Source organism: Erpetoichthys calabaricus, chromosome 18 (genome assembly GCF_900747795.2).
Source record: "Erpetoichthys calabaricus chromosome 18, fErpCal1.3, whole genome shotgun sequence".
Classification (NCBI taxonomy): Eukaryota; Metazoa; Chordata; class Cladistia; order Polypteriformes; family Polypteridae; genus Erpetoichthys; species Erpetoichthys calabaricus.
In genome coordinates, this window is record NC_041411.2 from 37776580 (window position 1) to 37796495 (window position 19916).

Below are 19916 nucleotides of genomic sequence, written 5' to 3' on the forward strand. Positions count from 1 at the left end.
CGATGGACAGAAACGGCGATGCTTTTCAGCATTTAAGAAAAAAGTTTGGTCTCGAGAAAAGTGAAGCCAAAATTAAGGAAGGTGTTTTTGTTGTTCCTGAAATCCGTGAACTGATGATTGACGACGAGTTCAAAAGGAAACTGAAGCCCACTGAATCAGCAGCATTGGAAGCATTCGTGCAGGTTGTCCAGAATTTTCTTGGCAGTCACAGAGCAGAGAGCTTGTGGAGAACCTGCTGAAAGAGTATCAGCTTACGGGAGCCAGAATGTCACTGAAGATGCATTTTTTTCATTCTCATCTCGACTTTTTTCCACCAAATCTGGGCAACGTCAGCAATGAGTATAGGGAAAGATTTCATCAAGATATAAAGGTGATGGAAAACGGATATCGGGGAAAATTCAATCCGAGCATGATGGGTAACTACTGTTGGTTCTTGCAAAGGGAGATGGATGTGCAGCACAAGTGCAATCGCGAGTGCCTCCAACATTTTTGGGCACACTGACCTCACTTTTATATTGAGGTAAATTGACATAAATATACTTTAACGTGTCTCTGGTATCGTCTTCTGGTCTGTTTTCAGAATAAACACATCAAAACAATTGTGGTGGGACAGAGTCCAAACTCCAGATATCATGTTGATATATTATATTGATATTCAAGTGTGAAAATGTCTGATGTGTATTTCAAAAACCTGATGTGCTAGCTTAAATTTGATTTCATATATGAAATCAGTGTACAAAACTTAATAAAGAACTGCTCTGAAGTTCCCAGTAGCAAACAAAAAAATATTTTTTTGTAGACCAGTGTTACCCAATTAATGGGTGGCTCTGTATTTTTCTTTTTTCATTTTTAATGATGGTGTTTTGATATCAAGGAATTGTTCTATAGTAATGTCTAGATCTACAACTACCCACAATTATTCTGCACAATTGTATTCACAGACTATTCGGTCTCCATAATAAACCTTCTACTTTGTCATCCTCCATCAAGTTTGAGCCCCCATCACAATACACGACTATTCCATCGATTTTCAGTCATAGCCTTCCTTCATTTCTATAACCTGAACAAGCTATGAACAGCCACTGCATGTGACTCTATCAGTCCGACATCCCCAGCAACTCCTCAATAAGGCGCTGCGATCAGCCTCAACAAAATCAACAAAATGTCTGCAACATTCAGATGCGTTCAAAAACTTGGTTAATCTGGTTTGAAAGTTGGAGCTTTTTTACATTTTTTTCCATTCACTTCATCAAAGAGTTTTTTATAGTTTTGTTAATTATCATATTTTTGTAATGGTAAGTCATCTTAAAAAAATAAGTGATAATAGAATGTAATTACATGTACTTGTGTAAATAGTGTACATGAAATGTTCTTTAATACAGAAGACTGCAACTCAAGTGATTAAAAATGTTGCTTGTACTATTGAGGTTGATATGGAGGGTCTGTGGCTATTTGTAGTTCAAAATTTCTTAAACATTTTTCAAAGTAATTCCCAAAGCAGATCTAAAATCTGTACTGAAGTCTTAAGCTAAAATTGTTGCCTGCATCCAAACATGATAGATAGCAGGTCATTGTGGCGCATTGCCGATAAATTACAGTATCAGAGAAATTTTGGATCATTATATTCTTTAGATAATGAAGGTTGGTTTTAGTGTAAGTAAAATTACTAGCGTAATACTGAGTACACGTTTAGTCACTGTAGCATCAAGTGTCACTTACCCATTTTTCATACATTTGTACATAAATTAGCTTGCTTTCACTTTTTACTTTTATGGACATGAACGTCTTGTCACTTCCCCACTTTGATTTCATCAGGAGAAGTGAGCTGCTGCGACTGCGGTTCAAGACAAGACAACAAAGCCACGGGATGGGGCAGACTGTTTGCATATAATGAGACCTACTGCTGCGTTTGTGCAGTAAGGGACAGTACTTAACCTTGTGTGGTGATAAGTAATATAATATCATTACTACCATATTGAAGAAATAAAGAATATCATTATTAGCACAATAAATAAATAAAGACACATCGAACGTTGTACCGTCCTTATATGAATAAATAAAGAATATAATTATTAGCAAAATAAAGACACATCGAACGTTGTACCCTCCTTATATGAATAAAGAATATAATTATTAGCAAAATAAATAAATAAAGACACATCAAACGTTGTACCCTCCTTACTGTATGTGGTAACACACGTCAACAACAGGTTGGCCCGCAGCGAGGTGTATTTGTTTCAGTGCACTGACACAACTGGGAGCAACTGAGAAATGAATAAAGGAAAAACAAAATAAAATTCATGCAAGCTGCAGTAGTCTCTCTCAGGGGAAAATGAAAACCGTAAACTCTTGAAGTCGCGTGGAATGTTCCTCTGTTTTAAGATAGACACGCTCACAAATTCTTCTCAATGGCACATTGTGAATTTTCAAAAATGTGTCGTATTCAAGAGATCTCAACAAACATGGGAGTTTCCTGACAAATTTCCTTAAAGAATAAGTGTGCCAAGTTTCACCACAGTCTGTCCACTGGAAGTCAAGTGCTTTCATGTGGACAGACAGACAGACAGACAGACAGACAGGTATGGCTATCACAGTAGGTGCTTTTCACTTTATATGCAAACATTACTTAAAAGGGGTGATTTTGTTGGAAGTCACGGAAGTGTGTGTTGCGCCTGATAACCAATGAGTGCTCAGCCAGAAGGACGGACCATGCATACGAAACGAGGTTCACAACTAGACTAGAGCGATCTTCTCCAGGATTTTTTTGTCCTCATTACAAACAAAAGCAAAGACAATAATGACAGAAGTGGGTACTACTTGGTCATTTTCTGTTTTTATTTTGTTAACTTTTGCAGTGTGTCCCAATGTTTATTTCAGTGTTCTCCACTTTGATTGGATTCCAAAATGTGTTGATCTTGCTGTACTTTCACAGCCCAATAGGATATTTGTAATTTCTGATAATCCATAATGGAGTCGCTTATTCTGTCTTCCCCAGTGATACCTAGTCATGTAATCTCACAACATTCAGGCAATGAGATCTCGCAACTGCGGTCATTAAGCGAGACAACTCATGATGTGTGATACTAGCCTTGCATAAACAGATCTACTTCCACAAATTTTATGCATATTTCCTGAATATTCAGAGCTATAAACAGAAAAGAACACACACACTTCCATTGCTCTTTGGCCTTACTCGAGCCCATGAAACCTTTCTTCATCTAGCTTCTTGTTGGCTACATGCATACTGCGCATTTAATAATCAATTCTCTTTTTTACTTCCTGTTACTATGAAGAGTAAAACTGTATTATAACGAGATCACTTAAATGTGACCACTCTGTTGTGTTTCAGGTTAACCACGTCCGCACCCGTGACTTTGACTGCTGCCTAGCAGTCCCGCTGATCACCGAGGCGGGTGACAAACTGGAGCTGGTGATCAGCCGCAATCCACTAGCACAGCCTACACAAGAGGATGACTGTGAAGCCCTTCAAAGCAAGCTGACGATGAATCGGGAAAGCAAAACAAGCACAATGGATTTATAAAGGGGCCATGGACAGCGATGCATTTAATGTTTCTGCCAAGTAACTCTTTATCCTGTCATAGTTTTGCTTCGACATCCTACTGTTTTTGTTTAGGGTGACTGTTGTTTTCTTAGGCTTCATTTGGGCACAAATAAATCCGCTTTCTCAATGTGAAATGAAAACTGCACAAAGGGCTTTAAAAATATAAAAAAGTGACAAAAGGGCACTGGGTACCTGGGGAAGTACTGACACCTGTAAGCAACTTTTTATTGTTTTCCTTAAAGAACGGAAATCGAAATAGATAACTTTAAAGTGTTAAAGAAGTGCGACATGTACTCTATGAGTATGTAGTACTAAAGCATCACTGAAGGTAGTACTTTGAAAGGGGGGCATTTTTATTAATCCCGCATTTGACGGCTGTTTATTGATCAGGTGGCCATAAGCAGGAAGCAGCACCATAATATGAGTATGTACATTGCTTCTGCGCATTGCGGTTTAATTTCACCCATGTCTGGTTCTTGTGAGCATTTAAAAGAGCAGAATACTGTAGTGTGCAATTTATTTTCTAATTTCCACACATGTACTAGTCCGAGGAAACAATAATGAAATTGAATGAAACAGTCAAAACCATTTTCACGTGGAAGGTGCCACCCCGGGCTCAAGTTAGCATTCACCTGCTATACTGTTGCCTTGTGTCCAAATGTTGCTAGTTCAACAAGCACAAAAGTGGTCTGTGGTCAATTTTTTATTTATCTTTTAACTTCAGTCTTTCACATGTGTTTATGTTATGCGTACAAATGTTGTGAATTTATTGTTTTTATACACTTTTTTTTTTTAATTGCACCTTCTTGTGGAAATTCTTAGTGTTTTCACTCTCTTCTGTGTGTGGGTATCCGTTAAGGTTCCTATAGATTAATGGTTAGGGAAGCAACATTCCACCATACCCACCACCTCCCTCCTCTATCATGGTGCTAATCTGAATATGTTTAAATGCTGACAACTTCAAGTTTCACTTAATGTACTTGTGAGTAAATAACTGCTTTTTGCTTTTTTATTTTTTTTTTTTTGGTTAGGTTTGCTAGAATGAATTCCTCCTTTGATGCACATGCACTCTATCCGGTAGAGTTTTAGTTTTTCTTGTTTTTCTAAGCACCGAAATTCAATTTAATTTTGTGACAAACACATAACTGAAGGTGACAATATTATAGCACTACTAAATTCTTTTGTAGTGTTGCCACAGTGGGGTATTGCTTCATTTCCTTACTCTTGGTCTATAGATTGCACTTTTTTTTTGACTAAATATCACTTCTTCTAAGAGTGTGTGTATTATTTTTCTTGAAGGCCTCTCTTAAAAGCACTTTTTTTTTAATTTTATTTTAATAAAAGAGCACTTGTCTAAGAAAAACTTTAGAAGTCCACCTCTACCCCCTCAACTCCGTTACCACATTGCCCATAAGCTTATTGAATTAGAGCCACTTCTCCTACTACCTTAACCTTACAGCACCTTCAAGAACTGCGCCTCTTTCCTAGACATGAACTTTTGTTTAAATGTCGTGGAGCTGTTTTTGCTTTTGTCTGAGGGTCAGAAGCTGAAGCCTCCATTCTTTCTGTGCGTCTGCATCTTTTTGATCCATTCCAACTCACCTCCCCATGCAAAATATTGCATGAAAGACACTGAATCTGGGACACCTGCGTATGTGTGTATATATTATTTTTGATGGACATACTTTTAATCTGAATTACTCTTTCAGAAGTCATCTTGTCACCCATGATGTGTGCCATCTTGTTATGCAATTTGGTGCACTTTGATCCTTTACAAGTTTACACCTTCTCCAGTTCCCCTTCACTGACTAGGTGGTCCTTTTGGTAGTTACCGATGCAGGAAGAGAATATGTGCTGCACTTCAAGACTGAACATCCATTTTCTCAACAGAGTATCATTTTGGCAGTTTAGGAGGATCAAGTAAAGGTGGGGAGATCTGCTTTATTAAACCTTTTTGAATCTTAAAACAGTTTAGAAAAGTGTGTAAAATTAGCTTCATATTAATATTTCACCTCTCTAGATCAAAGTTCCAGTAGTTGTATAGAAGAAGTAGATGGAATAGCTTTTGTTTTAGTAATCTGCTTTTAAATTTTTAGATTTTTGGAATGACAACCACTGCCTTTTGCAGCAACATTCATTTTATGTTTCTTACTATTGTACAAATGGCAAATTTATTTTTTATTAAATTATTTAAAAAAAATATTTTAAAGTATGCTGCTAGGACAATCACGTTTCTTTTTATTGGGTCCAACTGTACTTGTCTTCTAGAATAAAAAAAGAACAAAACACATTTTACCTCTCATCAAACTTTAAGCACCAGGTATGGGAACTGGAGGTCGGTGGTGGAACAAAGTAAGCAGAAAAATTTTTTTTTTCCTCTCCCCTTTTTTGCCAGTCATTTTCTTGAAGAACAAAAGCTCCCGAACAAACATTTCCCATAATGCTTTGCAAACCTGCCATGTTTTCTTAAATTGGCAAGCACCGTTGCACAAAGCAGAATGCCACCAGTAGCGTAGCAGGCAGGACTCTTCATTTCTGAATTAAAACTGTCGGTAAGCTTTGAGCTTAGGTGAAATCGGTTTGACTACTTTTAAAAACTCTTTTATTTACTTCTTTGCTAATTTTATATGTTCAGTATTTGACACGTTCTATGTTTAGTAATTGAGATGTGCCATAACTGACACCAAATGGTATTGCTAAGTGTTTTTATGCAATATTAAATGGGAGCCTCAAATGTGTTTCAGGAAATTTTTACAAGTGTTTTTAAGGCTTCAGATTTGCCTCTATATCCATCCCTATGCATTTTGAATGATATGTATGCATTATTATTAATGTGTATTTTTTAAAAAGTAATATTATTAAAGATGTATTCTCTGTATAGTATTTTTATATGAGATCCTCCCCAATGTATCTAAGCACAATATTGAAATGCTGAAGGTTTCAGTAGTTAGTTTAATGTGGCTGGATGCATTTTGTAAATATATATTCTTAAATAAAAATGGATTGTAATGATTTACTTTCTTTTTATGAATAAAGACAAATATGTAAAATGTGCTATCATCTTTATTTAAACTGAACGCTGCTCATACTGTATACTCCATGATCAGGCTGTCCAATTACAAAGCCGTTTTGGTTTTGCTTCTTATAAAGAAATTCCCATAAAGCACCCTAAAATATTGGAGGGGCACTTGAAACCAAAGACAGCCCGCTGTTCACCCGCCCTTCACTTAGGCTACGTCTCCTTCATCGTCTCACTAGAAACCCTTAGGCTGAGCTCTATGTGTAGCCAGCCTGCAAAAATGTAAGCACGTTTGATCATCCTCATTTTTCAAAGTTGTCAACTAAAGCAAAAGGTCTGTTTGAATAACTATAATATTTTGCATGTTTTGGTTTTGGTGATTTTATGCTTCAAAGCATTTTGTAGCAGTAGAGGTATTTATCGACCTCTTTCACCCTCAGGTACCACGCCAAACACCAGGTAAAAGTACAAGACTTCTTTATTTTATGATAATTATGTGCACAAAGCACCCTCCGCTCCACACTACTCATATAATAATCAATCAATGCTACAATAATCACAATTCCTCCTCTCCTAGACACTTCGCCACCCTACCTCCCAGCTCAGTTCAATGTCTGGGATTTCCCATAGTCCTTTTATAGTCCTTGACCTGGAAGTGTTTTGCCATCTCTGTCCACGTGACCAGGAACACTTCCAGGTCATATAACAACTCCATTTCTTCACCCCGGAAGCACGCTGTTCCTTCCAGTCATGTGTTCATGATGGACTTCCGGGTTATAGAGTACATAGCATCTATCTATCTATCTATCTATCTATCTATCTATCTATCTATCTATCTATCTATCTATCTATCTATCTATCTATCTATCTATCTATCTATCTATCTATCTATCTATCTATCTATCTATCTATCTAGCAGTCTGAGAGCCTCCCCACAGCGGCTCCCGGTGGCCAACATGGTATCCAGCAGGGCTGCGCATACAAACTACAAGGTCCATAAGGCCCTGCTGGAATTCGGGGAACATCCATGCTGTTGGGAGAGCTCCACCTGGCGGCCTGGAGGTGTTGGCCGGAATATATGGCCGGCAATCCCTCACAATTTATAATGGCCCACATCATCAATGTTCAAAACATGTTGCATATGGCCCATGAAGACCTTTAGTTTTCTCCAAGACCCCTTTTAACACGTGTTTATATGTTGTGGTAAGTGGCCCGGACACAGACAGGCAGCCACCGAAGCTTCAATCACCAACACACATTTATTCATAGTTCTCTATTTACAACACCGCACAACTCCGTGCTCCTGCACCACAACACCCTTAGTCCTGGCCTCTTTCTGACTGCCTCCATTCCTCTCCTCCGAGCTCTGTCCTCTTCCACCTGACTCCAGCCATTGAATGGAGGGAGGTGGCCCCTTTTATGCTCACCCGGACGTGCTCCAGCTGCCTCCCGATGAACTTCCGCCGGCACTTCCTGGTGTGGCGGAATTGCTGGCTGAGCACCCGGAAGCACTCTGGGTGTCCCTGGTAATTCCTTCCATGAGATGAAAGTGCTGACGTCCAGGACTCTTTAGGCATCCGGGCGCCCCTGGTGTTGACTATGGGCCCCTATAGGGTTGAGCTTCCATGCTCTGTTCCCATGGTCCCCATACCAACTAGGGCGGCTGCCTCCTTGTGGTCCGGAGGTGGTGGCGTAATCCCTCTTCCGGTCCTTCCGAGCGTCCCGGCTGGGGGCCACAATGTGTATATCGGAATATACTTTAGCCAGATTGCATTTGCACCTGCCATTAAAATAAGTTCCCAATGTCTACTCTTGTTTATTTGAGGTGCTACTAACCTGTCCTTGGAATGAAAACCGGTTGCTCACAATGAACCAACAAGAAAAAGTGAAAAGAGGGCGACCTCCCAAATTGCCATGAAGTGTTTTTAATGTTTTAGCATAATGCCAAAAATTTCAAACTCTCATGAAGGAGACATTTCCACATGAAATCTTTGTCACTTAAAATGAATGAACGAATGCTGTATGACAGTTTAAACATTACGCATGACCTTCCAGTTTTGCCTCGGTATGATTTGTTGGACCTCAAATCCTACTGCAGTACATGTAGCCTATGCATTTGTATATATTGTGTAGTTGCCCTCATTTTACACCTCTGTCTATTCATCTCTTGCTAGTATACTAATGTTTGTTGCAAAGACTTATTATGGTGGAGTGACAGCAACGCCCTGCTAGAAATTCTTTGTCACGGCTACTTCGTTTAGTTGTGTGTCTGCTCTCCGCCTGAGATTTCACATTTGATAAACAAATAACTGCGGTGATTAAACGAAGGTTTTTCCTACCTAAGACCATCACTACGTTTAAGCCATTTCTGTCTTGTAATGATCTGCCAACTCTTCTTCATGCTTTTGCTTTGTCCTGCTCACACTGCTGTGATCCCCCCTTCACTGGTCTTTACCACTCACCTCTGTCTCGCCTACAGTTGTTCACAATGTTGCTTCCAAAGTTTGAGAAGCTCCAAAAAGAATTTCTCCTGTATTAGCTTCTCTTCACTGGCTCCCTGTGCATTTTAAGAATCTGATGGTTGTTATCAAAGCTTTCCACAAGTCAGCCCCTGATCTGCTCTGTCCTTACTCACCTCCCTGGCTCTTCAAGTCATTTATTACTGTCTGTTCTGTGCACAACATTGACACTTCTACGTGACCGGGCCTTTGCTAACGTGGGTCCCTAGACTTTGGGCCAGCTTGCCTCTCACAATGGCTGACCATTTTAAATCCCAGTTAAAAACGTTTTATTCACTTGCTTTGAGATTGCTTTGATGTGCTAATTTTCATCTTGCTGTTTTTATCATTGTGTTTTTAATATCTACTTCTATTGTGAATTTAATGACTTTATCCTTCTCCTTGTTAGTTGTTTTTAATCTCATTTATAAAGCTTAAAATCTGTGTGTACTGTTTATGTCTGATACACACATTCACACCGCTGGACCAATCTGTCCCAAAATGTTGCCACTTTCTCATTTGATCAGGTGAGGACCATAGACCTTGTCCTTACCCACTATTTTGACCCTATTTTACAGGGTTCACTGTGGCCTAATACATACCCATAAAAAGTTACCAAAAGTTATTCATTGTAGTGGGTTGACATAAAAAAAAAAAAATTCCCCCTCCCCCCCCCCCCCCCCCCCCGAGTCCTAGGAGCACTCAAATTAAAAGGAGGGGGGGGGGGGGGCTTCAAACTGACCCAAATAGTACCTTTGGGTCACCCTGACCCATTACAGTATGTACCCTTAGCAGGTCACCAAAAGATATTGTTTGGTGCGGATTTCCATAAAGAATTTTTCTCCATTTTGTCCAAAGCCATAGGCATACTCCATTTTAAATCCGAGAGAGGGGCGACCCGGTCAGGGGAAGTTCAGACACCGGAGGATACCGAGGACAGGTGCTGCAGGTCTGTGTAGGACATCCATTCATCCATCCATCTTCCAACCCACTGAATCCGAATACAGGGTCACGGGGGTCTGCTGGAGCCAATTCCAGGCAACACAGGGCACAAAGGCAGGAACCAATCCCGGGCAGGGTGCCAACCCACCGCAGCCTATGTAGGACAAGTGATATCAAATATTTTAAAATTTACAGGTAACATGGCTAGTGAACAAATAAATATTCTAAATAAATATGAATATTTTACATTATTGTTTACTCAACCTTTTCTTTAATGTGAAGTTTTAATTGATTGATCTAATAGCATTCATTATGAAAAACATTCAATAATGTGAAAATAAGCTAGCATTTGACAATACCGAAACGTTAATTTGCAAATTAGTATAGGAATTTTTCCCAGAATAATAGCCCATGTCCCAACACTATACAGTACACATTGCATCAAAATAGCAATTTGCTGTTTGTGGCGGCTGAGGAATACTGAAGATCTTTCCCTACGTCAGCGTTTCTCATCCTTTAATTATTTGCGACCCGAATTTTCATAAGTTTTAATTGCGCCCCCCCTAACGTTTTTTTGAAAGGAGCCCACTAATACCAATTTGTTCTTTTTTAATTAATGATATATCATAGATACATATTTTATTATACCTACTTAACTTTTATCGACATTTATCTAACTCTATATTTATTTTTCTAGTATCAGAATGCGCGTATATACTCGAATATAAGCCGAGTTTTTCAGCACCCAAAATGTGCCGAAAAACGTCACCCTCGACTTATATTCGAGTCAGGTCCTGCTGCCCCTGCCAACCTGAAAGAAAGCTGGAGTGTACAGTACATTCAAGTGGAACCTCGGTTCATGAACGTCTCTGTACACGTACAAATCGGGTTATGACCAAAAAGTTTGCCATACTTTTGCATGTGTTCACGACCACACACTCGGTATACAAACAAGCTAGTTTCCCTTTCGGTTTGTGCACGCCGATGATTTCCGCACGTGTTTAGTCTCTCCCTGTAGAGAGAGAGAGAGAGCATGAGACACACACACGCATGCGAGAGAGATACCATATTGTTTTTGTTGACCCTCTTCTCCACTTACAGAGCTAGTTTACTGTTTTTCTTTGAAATAAATACTCAAAAACATTTAACCTACTGATGCCTCAATTAATGTACAGTAATTTTATTGGTATTTATTTTGATTATTGAAACTTACCAGTATCTGCTGCATTTCCCACCCTAGGCTTATACTCGAGTCAATAAGTTTTTCCAGTTTTTGTAGGTAAAATTAGGTACCTCGGCTTATATTCGGGTCGGCTTATACTCGAGTATATACGGTAGTGTAAGTTAATTTGTTTTGGTTTCAATAGATGTATTTTTCATATTTTCGATTGTTTTCTTTTTTTCACATCTTCGCGCCCCCCTTTTTGTTACTTCCCACCCCACAGGTTGAGAACCACTGCTCTACGTAAACATTAAGTTACATTAGTAATTGTAGCGTTTTCTCCCAAAGATTCTTTCTTGCATGAGGATTCTTGCATGATTGTTGCTTACTTGGCTTTTCAAAAAAGATTTTAAGAGTTAAAACAGTGTAACCACTACAATGAAAATCAATAAATATTGTGTCCATGTCAATGTCCAGCGTGAGTCTGGATGTGCTTTCACCAGAATGATGGTTAGTGCAGCAGAGTACAGCTGTACTCAAAAGTTTACATTTCCTGGCAGAATTTGTGAAATATTGGCCATTGTTTGGAAAATACAAGTAATCATACAGAAAGCTTTCCTTTTAATTAGGAAATGTGCTCAGGCAAGGCATTTTATTATCGCATAATTGTGTGTGCTGTTTTAAAATCAAAATGATAACTGAAATCACCTAAAGAAGCCTGATCAAAAGTTTCCATACTCTTGAATGTTGGGTATGATAATGCACACACAAGTTGACAGACATGGGTTCAAATTATGGGTAATTAATGGAGAGTGTCCACACCTGTAACCTTTTTGATTGTAATCGGCGTCCGTGTTTTAATAGATCATTTAAATTCATGCAGAGCTGCATTGACTTTGCTAGATACCAAGCCATGGGGAAAGCAAAAGAACTGTCAGAGGATGAGCAAGAAAAGGTTGTTGTTTTTGTATAAATCAGTAAAAGGATATATAAAGATATCCAGAGATCTGAAAATGCCTATCAGAAGTGTTCAGACTGATGAAAAAGTGGAAAGTTCCGGGATTCAGTTGTTACCAAGCCACAGTCAGGTAGACCAACCAAGATTTCAGCCACAACTGCCAGGATCATTTCTTGAGCTGCCAAGAAAAACCTACAAGCCACTTCAGCTGAGATACTGGCTCTGCTTCTTAATCTTTCTGCAAGGATGACATCTAATTAATATGTACTGTATGTATGTGTATATAATGTATAAAATATAAACTGCTCAAAAAAATAAAAGAACACTTTCAAAACACATCAGATCTCAATGGGAAAAAAAATCCTCCTGGATATCTCTACTGATCTGGACTGGGTAATATGTTAGAAACGAAAGGATGTCACATCGTTTGATGGAAATGAAGATTATCAATGTACAGAGGGCTGAATTCTAAGACACCCCAGAAATCAAAGTGAAAAAATGATGTGGCAGGCTAGTCCATTTTTTTGAAATTTCATTGCAGCAACTCCAAATCATACTCAGTAGATTGTATGGCCCCCATGTGCTTGTATGCATGCCTGACAACGTCCTAATGAGACGACGGATGGTGTCCTGGGGGATGTCCTCCCAGATCTGAACCAGGGCATCACTTAGCTCCTGGACAGTCTGAGGTGCAACCTGGCGGCGTCGGATGGACCAAAACATAATGTCACACCCAGAGGTTTTCTATTGGATTTAGGTCAGGCGAGAGAGTGTGGGAGCCAGTCAATGGTATCAATTCCTTCATTCTCCAGGAACTGCCTGCATATTCTCACCACATGAGGCCGGGCATTGTCGTGCTCCAGGAGGAACCCAGGACCCAATGCACCAGCATAGGGTCTAACAATGGGTCCAAGGATTTCACCCCGATACCCCATGGCAGTCTTGGTGCTGTTGTCTAGCCTGTAGAGGTTTGTGCGTCCCTCCATAGATATGCCTCCCCAGACCATCACTGACCCACCACCAAACCAGTCATGCTGAACGATGTTAGGCAGCATAACGTTCTGCATGGCTTCTCCAGACCCTTTCACGTCTGTCACATGTGCTCAGGGTGAACCTGCTCTCATCTGTGAAAAGCACAGGGCACCAGTGGTGGACCTGCCAATTCTGGTATTCTATGGCAAATGCCAATCGAGCTCCACGGTGCCAGGCAGTGAGCACAGGGACCTCTAGAGGATGTCGGGCCCTCAGGCCATCCTCATGAAGTCTGTTTCTGATTGTTTGGTCAGAGACATTCACACCAGTGGCCTGCCTGCTGGAGGTCATTTTGTAGAGCTCTGGCAGTGCTCATCTTGTTCCTCCTTGCCCAAAGGAGCAGATACCTGTCCTGCTGATGGGTTAAGGACCTTCTACGGCCCTGTCCAGCTCTCCTAGAGTAACTGCCTGTTTCCTGGAATCTCCTCAATGCTCTTGAAACTGTGCTGGGAGACACAGCAAACCTTCTGGCAATGGCACGTATTGAGGTGCCATCCTGGAGAAATTAGACTACCTGTGCTACCTCTGTAGTGTCCAGGTATGGCTTCATGCTACCAGTAGTGACACCAACCATAGCCAAATGCAAAACTAGTGAAAAAACAGATGAGGAGGTAAAAATGTCAGTGGCCTCCACCTGTTAAACCATTCCTGTTTTGGGGGTCATCTCATTGTTGCCCCTCTACTGCACCAAAGCAGCTGAAACTGATTAACAACCCCCTCTGCTACTTAACTGACCAGATCAATAGCCCAGAAGATTCATTGACTTGATTCTATACTCGGATTAAAAAGTGGCCCTTTAACCATGTAAACAATAAGAGAAGAATATATGTAAGCAGTCGGGGTGCAAAGCAACATGTGTTCTTAAGCCCCTTTTTTGCATGCATTTTAAAGAAAAATATCCATAGCAGTCAAAACCTGGATGACTAGTCGTCAGCACATGGGTTTGGGCTAAAAAATGGACGCTGTGAAATTGACAACGTTTCAAAAACTTGAAAAAATGAAACAGCAGTAATAATGATCAAAGCGACGAAAGAAAGATGAGCAATCAGGAGGGCAGCAGGACTGCGAGTCTCTTTCACTGCGTTCCCAAGACTCATGTGGATTAAAGGTATAAACATCTCTCAAAACGTTCTTACAAAAACACTTGTGTTTACACTCTACAAAATATCGACTTTCAATGTTCATCGCCATATATGATTTTCTTATTGCACTCTTCCTTCCTGACCCGCTGAAAAAAGTTCTCCATAGCTAGTGTCTTGCTGGGGAAAAAAGGAAGAGGAGAATCTCCGTGACGCCGTGCGCTCTTTGGCTGGTGAGTTTTCATAATTTGCATGCGCTGAGAAGTATTTGTTTAAGTATAATTCTGATTGAATTGTGTGATTAGGACTGTAAGTTTATTTCACAGACCTTAATGCATTTTAAATAATTATGCCTCATGGAGTTCCTTGATTAAAAAAAAAAAACAAGCAAAAACTCCCTCGCAAGAAATAGAATATACAGTAGCATCGTAACTGCTGGTTTAAATGTGGCATCTATACTAATAAAAGGCAAAGCCCTCACTGACTCACTCATCACTAATTCTCCAACTTCCCGTGTAGGTAGAAGACTGAAATTTGGCAGGCTCATTCCTTACAGCTTACTTACAAAAGTTAAGCAGGTTTCATTTAGAAATTCTACACGTAATGGTCATAATGGTCGACAACGTCCGCCATGTTAAACTTTGCCCGATCTTCACGAAATTTGGTAGGTGGCTTCCCTGCGCTAACCGAAACCGATGTACATACTTATTTCGGTGGTATGACACCACTTTCGGCCGCCATATTGAACTTTCCAACGGTCTTTGTTACTTATGGGCCCATCTTCAAGAAATTTGGTACGCGGGTTCCCAACGCTAACTGACTCCTACTTACGTACATATATACGTACATAGCCTGCAGCTCGGTTGCAGTGTGAGGCGGCGTTGGGTCCCCCATCCCCACGCCTCCCACGTAGTTGGCTGCCTGCCTATATATAGCCGTCCGTTGCTCTGGTCTCTTCATTCCCTTCCTTGCTTCGCCACAGTATTCACGTCTCCATGCTGATAACTGCAGCCTTTTTATTTAATCCACGGCCTCTCCGCTGTTTTATTGTTCGTTTATTATGATTATAGTTATTGTGTAGGTATTTTAGACTTAGTTTACATTTTTCAGGTACCCATTTCCTTTATCATTCCAACCATACTCCCATTGACATGTCTATCGAGGTGATCACCATCGATCAAAGAACTGTCACTTACTGAGTGGTTTCTATGCCCAGAGATGGCGACTGCCTTTTCCATTCTCTGTGTTACATATTGCACGGCCATATCAGGCTCACTCTTGATATCCGGAAGAACATTGTGTCTTATGAATTGAATGACTGCGACAGGTTCAAGGTGTGGACTGATGACGGTGCAGGAGATAATTATACTACACAGGAGCACTAGAAGAGTGAAATGCTTAAGCCCTTCACCGATGGTTCTGCATGTGAGTTAATGGCTGCCGCTGAATTATTTGGTTATCGCTTTCAAGTGTACTGAAATGGCCAAATATTTTACACCTTTGGACAATGCCTCTTAAACATCTTAGATTCACAGGTGATGATTTGAGTAGTGGACACTTTGATGTTTATGAATGTTTAAACTCTCAAAAGCTGGATGTGAAGTTATCGATGAAACCCATTTCAATTCAAACGCCTCCCAATTTCCAGTAAGGCTCTGCTTCACAATGACAATTAATAGGTCTCAGGGACAGACCCTACAAAAGGTTGGCATTGATTTGAGGCAAGATTGCTTTTCACATGGCCAACTATATGTTGCATGCTCAAGAGTAAGCTCAGCGCACAGCTTGGTCATATTACAACCGGAGGGCCGAACTGACAACATGGTATACGAAGAGATCCTTAACAAATAATTATTGGTATATTTTCCCTCAGTTTTAAAAGGTTTACTTTTCTTCTTAATAAAAATTTTAAACCAGTACTTCGCCGCTGCGAAGCGCGGGTATTTTGCTAGTCTACCATATACTGTATTTCTTATTTGGACATAGTTGTGAAGCTTCTTTTTTTTGTTGTTTCGTTTCAATTTTAACGTGACACAAGTATACAGCAGCTATAATAATGGCGGCAGAAAATGTCAAAAGTAAGCAGCAGACTTAACGACACACACATTCAATTTTAATTAATTATGGGGATTCAGGATAGATATCGAAAGACAGCAATATCGGAATTGTCACGCTTGCAATATTAATTAGAACAATCAAACAAAGACACCACATAAAACTCATTACTTGTCACCTTTCTCTGCAGTGTTAATGTCGCCTTTAGTAGGCTGCAGCAACACACAGAGTTCAGCGCTGCAGGTGTGGACCTTACAATCCACTTTTATCGCTTGTATTGCAATGCTCAGATCTGGATTTTGAAGGAAGTGCGTGGATCAGAGGGGGTGAGATCTGCCATAGACGTATGGTGTCATTGTGTACAGTTGACTTTAAAACCCCACACAACACACACGCCTGTGTGCAATTTCTAACACCGTGTTCACCACAGTCCCTCGCAAAAAGTCAAGCAAGACGCGCACATTATATGTACACCCACATTATTGACTGTGGTGGGCGACGATGTGGACAAACGTCCTGATTTAGATGCAGCGTGCACCCCATCTCAACGCACCCAGCTTACCATTCATAATGTTTTTTAGGTGCAGCTGAGGCAGGTCATGTTTGTCTGAGTGTGCAGAACAGGTACTGCTCGGCACAGCGGCTGTCCCATCATAAAAATATTACGTTCAAGGTGCACCACTTGGAGACACTTTTGCAAGCGTTGTGGAAAAAATGAAGTTTAAAAACCGTCAGTAAACACAAGTCTGCAAAATTAATCTCATAAAATTGTTTTAATTTTTTCATGAACATGATCTCTCTATTATAATAAAAAAAATCCTAGTACAAGACAAGACTTTTTCAGAGAGATACTTTCATGTCCCACAAGATGAGACTTTGTGCCAAGAGATTTAAGCACGCCTGGGGCGGGAAATAAAAGACAAAGAGTAGAAGACAAAGTAGGACGTGGTAAAGAATTCAAAAATGTTGGCGTGATGCACATGCATCCACATTGGTGACTTAAGACATATTTTAGACTTTAGATGCACAACCTCTTGTTGAAGGTAATACTTAGTTACTGTCTGCACCGATTAGCCATTTTGAGTATGATATATGATCATACTTGCTAGAAGGGTACCTATTTGATTCTTTGTGAAAGCATCTGTACGTAACGTATGTGCATTTTATACAAATGTGTATTTTTTTCAATCATTAAAAAAATATTAATGGATGGCCCCAGTGGTCTGATTGGATCGGCTCAGCCCGTTGAGGCCCACCCACAGCCACAGGCCTGACTTGTGGATCAAATAGCACATCAGTGGGGTAGAAAAAAAATGTTTTAAAGGAGTCTAGTTGTAACTTTCACTAATGAAAAAAAAAACAAGCTCACCATTAAAAATTATGAAAAGGCCAATTGTGAAGGTTAAGTGCAAAAACAGATCTGTAGCTTTACATAGCACATCTGGAGTAATTTGATGCCAAAATTACTGTTTGGAAAATAAACAGCTCTTCTTATTTGTGTATTTATTTAAAGAGCTTCTGTAATATGTCAGATTTCCCAGATCTATCTGTCTGTTATATAGTGCCTTTCTATCTATCTATCTATCTATCTATCTATCTATCTATCTATCTATCTATCTATCTATCTATCTATCTATCTATCTATCTATCTATCTATCTATCTATCTATCTATCTATCTATCTATCTATCTATCTATCTATCTATCTATCTATCTATCTATCTATCTAGTTTGTCTGTCTTCTTTTTCAGTGACAAAGTAAAACAGCTGTTCAACACGCTGCCTAGAATGGAGTCATGTGAACTGTGTTTACTCATTGGTAAGATGAGACGCATTTTCTAGATGGTGTTAAATTATCCCGCTTCTGCAGGATTCTTTCCTTGCAGTCATTGCTTTGGCTCTCTCACCTCGCCATGTATAAGCTGATGTTGCTCATTAAGCGGGATGTAAAAACAATTTACTTTGAATGGAGGTATCTCTGGGTCACTTAATTCCTCTCTCCCTTCAGAAATGCAACTAAACTGCTGACAACATATCAAGGGCTTTAGAATATATTTAAATCTGAAAAACAGTCCAGGCTCCATTAAACTTTATTTTAATATAATTGACCAGACATAATACTTTTCCTGCGCAGTTAGAGCTGTTGTGGTGTAAATATGGCATAACGTAACCCTCCTTTCATTTAAAATTCACTGATACTCCAGGTGTACCCAATTGCCATGTACTTCAAAATATACTCCATAGGATAAAGATTGTCTGCACCTAAGCACAACTGCATCTAAGGTAACTGAATACGGAGGAAATGGTTCACTTTAATCAATTGAGAGAACACTGGGATTATTAGAACGTCTTCTAAATGAATACTGATTTGTTTTCTTTTTATTTTGTATTCTTTTTAAGACATGTTCAGAACGCTTGTGATCTTTCCTTGCAGAAAACCTTAGATAAAGAATGTCTGATAGGTTTGGATTTGATATTAGATTAGATCAATTTTATTAATCCCAAGGTAGAAACTAAGATACAGACTCATAAGACAAGTCAATCATTAACTAAACACATAAATAATAAATGTATGTTGTGCAGAAATTAGAAAATGAACTTAGAGTATCAGAGCTTAGTTTGGAACTTTGGGAGGAAGCACTGAATTGCCTCACAGCAGTGGGCAGAAAAGACCCCCAGAGGTGCTTAGCACGCCGTGGCGGAATGTGCCTGTGGTTAAAAGTGCTCCAAGAAGGATGGAGAGGAATGTTCATGATGGCATCTAATTTTGCCACCATCCTTTTTTTCCACACTAGCTTCTAGTGTGTCCATGATTAGCCTTGTGACGGAGCAGACTTTCCTGATAAATTTGTTCAGGCACTGGGCTTCTGTAGAGGTCAGGTTGCTTCCTTAGGAGACCACAATGTAGACCACTGGCTACTATGAACTGGTAGAGCATTTCCAGCAGCTTGCTGCATACATCAAAAGACCAGAGTCTTGTCAGAAAGTAGGAGACCAGCACCACCATGTTCTCAGACCAGTCCACTTTATTTTTTTATGTGAACCCCCAAGTGCTTGTAGCCCTACACCTCTTTTATATCCTCCTCATGGATGGTGACTGATCTCCAGAGGCTTTTTGCCATGCCAAGCGTCCACCTCCAGCTCTTTTTTCTTGCTGATGTTGAGTTGCAGGTGGTCCTCACTGCATAACAAGATGAAGTTCTCCACAATCCTCCCATACCCCATCTCATCTCCATTATTAATGCATCCTATGATGGAGGAGTCATCTGAAAATTTCTCTAGATGGCATGCACCGGTATTGCACTGGAAGTCTGTTATGTAGATGATAAACAGGACAGTTTCCCTGTGGTGCACACCACTATTTCTAACACACAGTTCATGAGTCTTGCAAACTGCTGCTTGTTGGTCAGGTATTCTGTGATTCAGGAGATTGTAGAGGGCACCCAGATGCAAAGCCTTGAGCTTTTTCCCCAGTTGATATGGCTGAATGCTGTTAAAGGCACTGGAACAATCAAAGAATATGATCCTGACTATTGTGTCCAGTTATGTCCGAGTTGGGAGTAGGCTCTGTGGAATGTGAAGATCAGAACATCCTCCAAACCTATATGTG

At 40.0% G+C, this 19916-nt stretch overlaps 1 protein-coding gene across 7 annotated transcripts in view; it reads left to right on the top strand.

Moving 5' to 3' along the window:
• Window positions 1-6601, top strand: part of grip2b (glutamate receptor interacting protein 2b) — a 458459-nt gene extending 451858 nt beyond the window's left edge. For all 7 annotated transcript variants that reach the window (XM_051921294.1, XM_051921290.1, XM_051921289.1 and 4 more), the window contains one exon: window positions 3350-6601. In XM_051921294.1, the coding sequence (XP_051777254.1) occupies window positions 3350-3541 (192 nt within the window). In that variant the 3' untranslated portion in view covers window positions 3542-6601. The remainder of the gene's footprint in view (window positions 1-3349) is intronic.
• Window positions 6602-19916: the final 13315 nt, after the last annotated feature.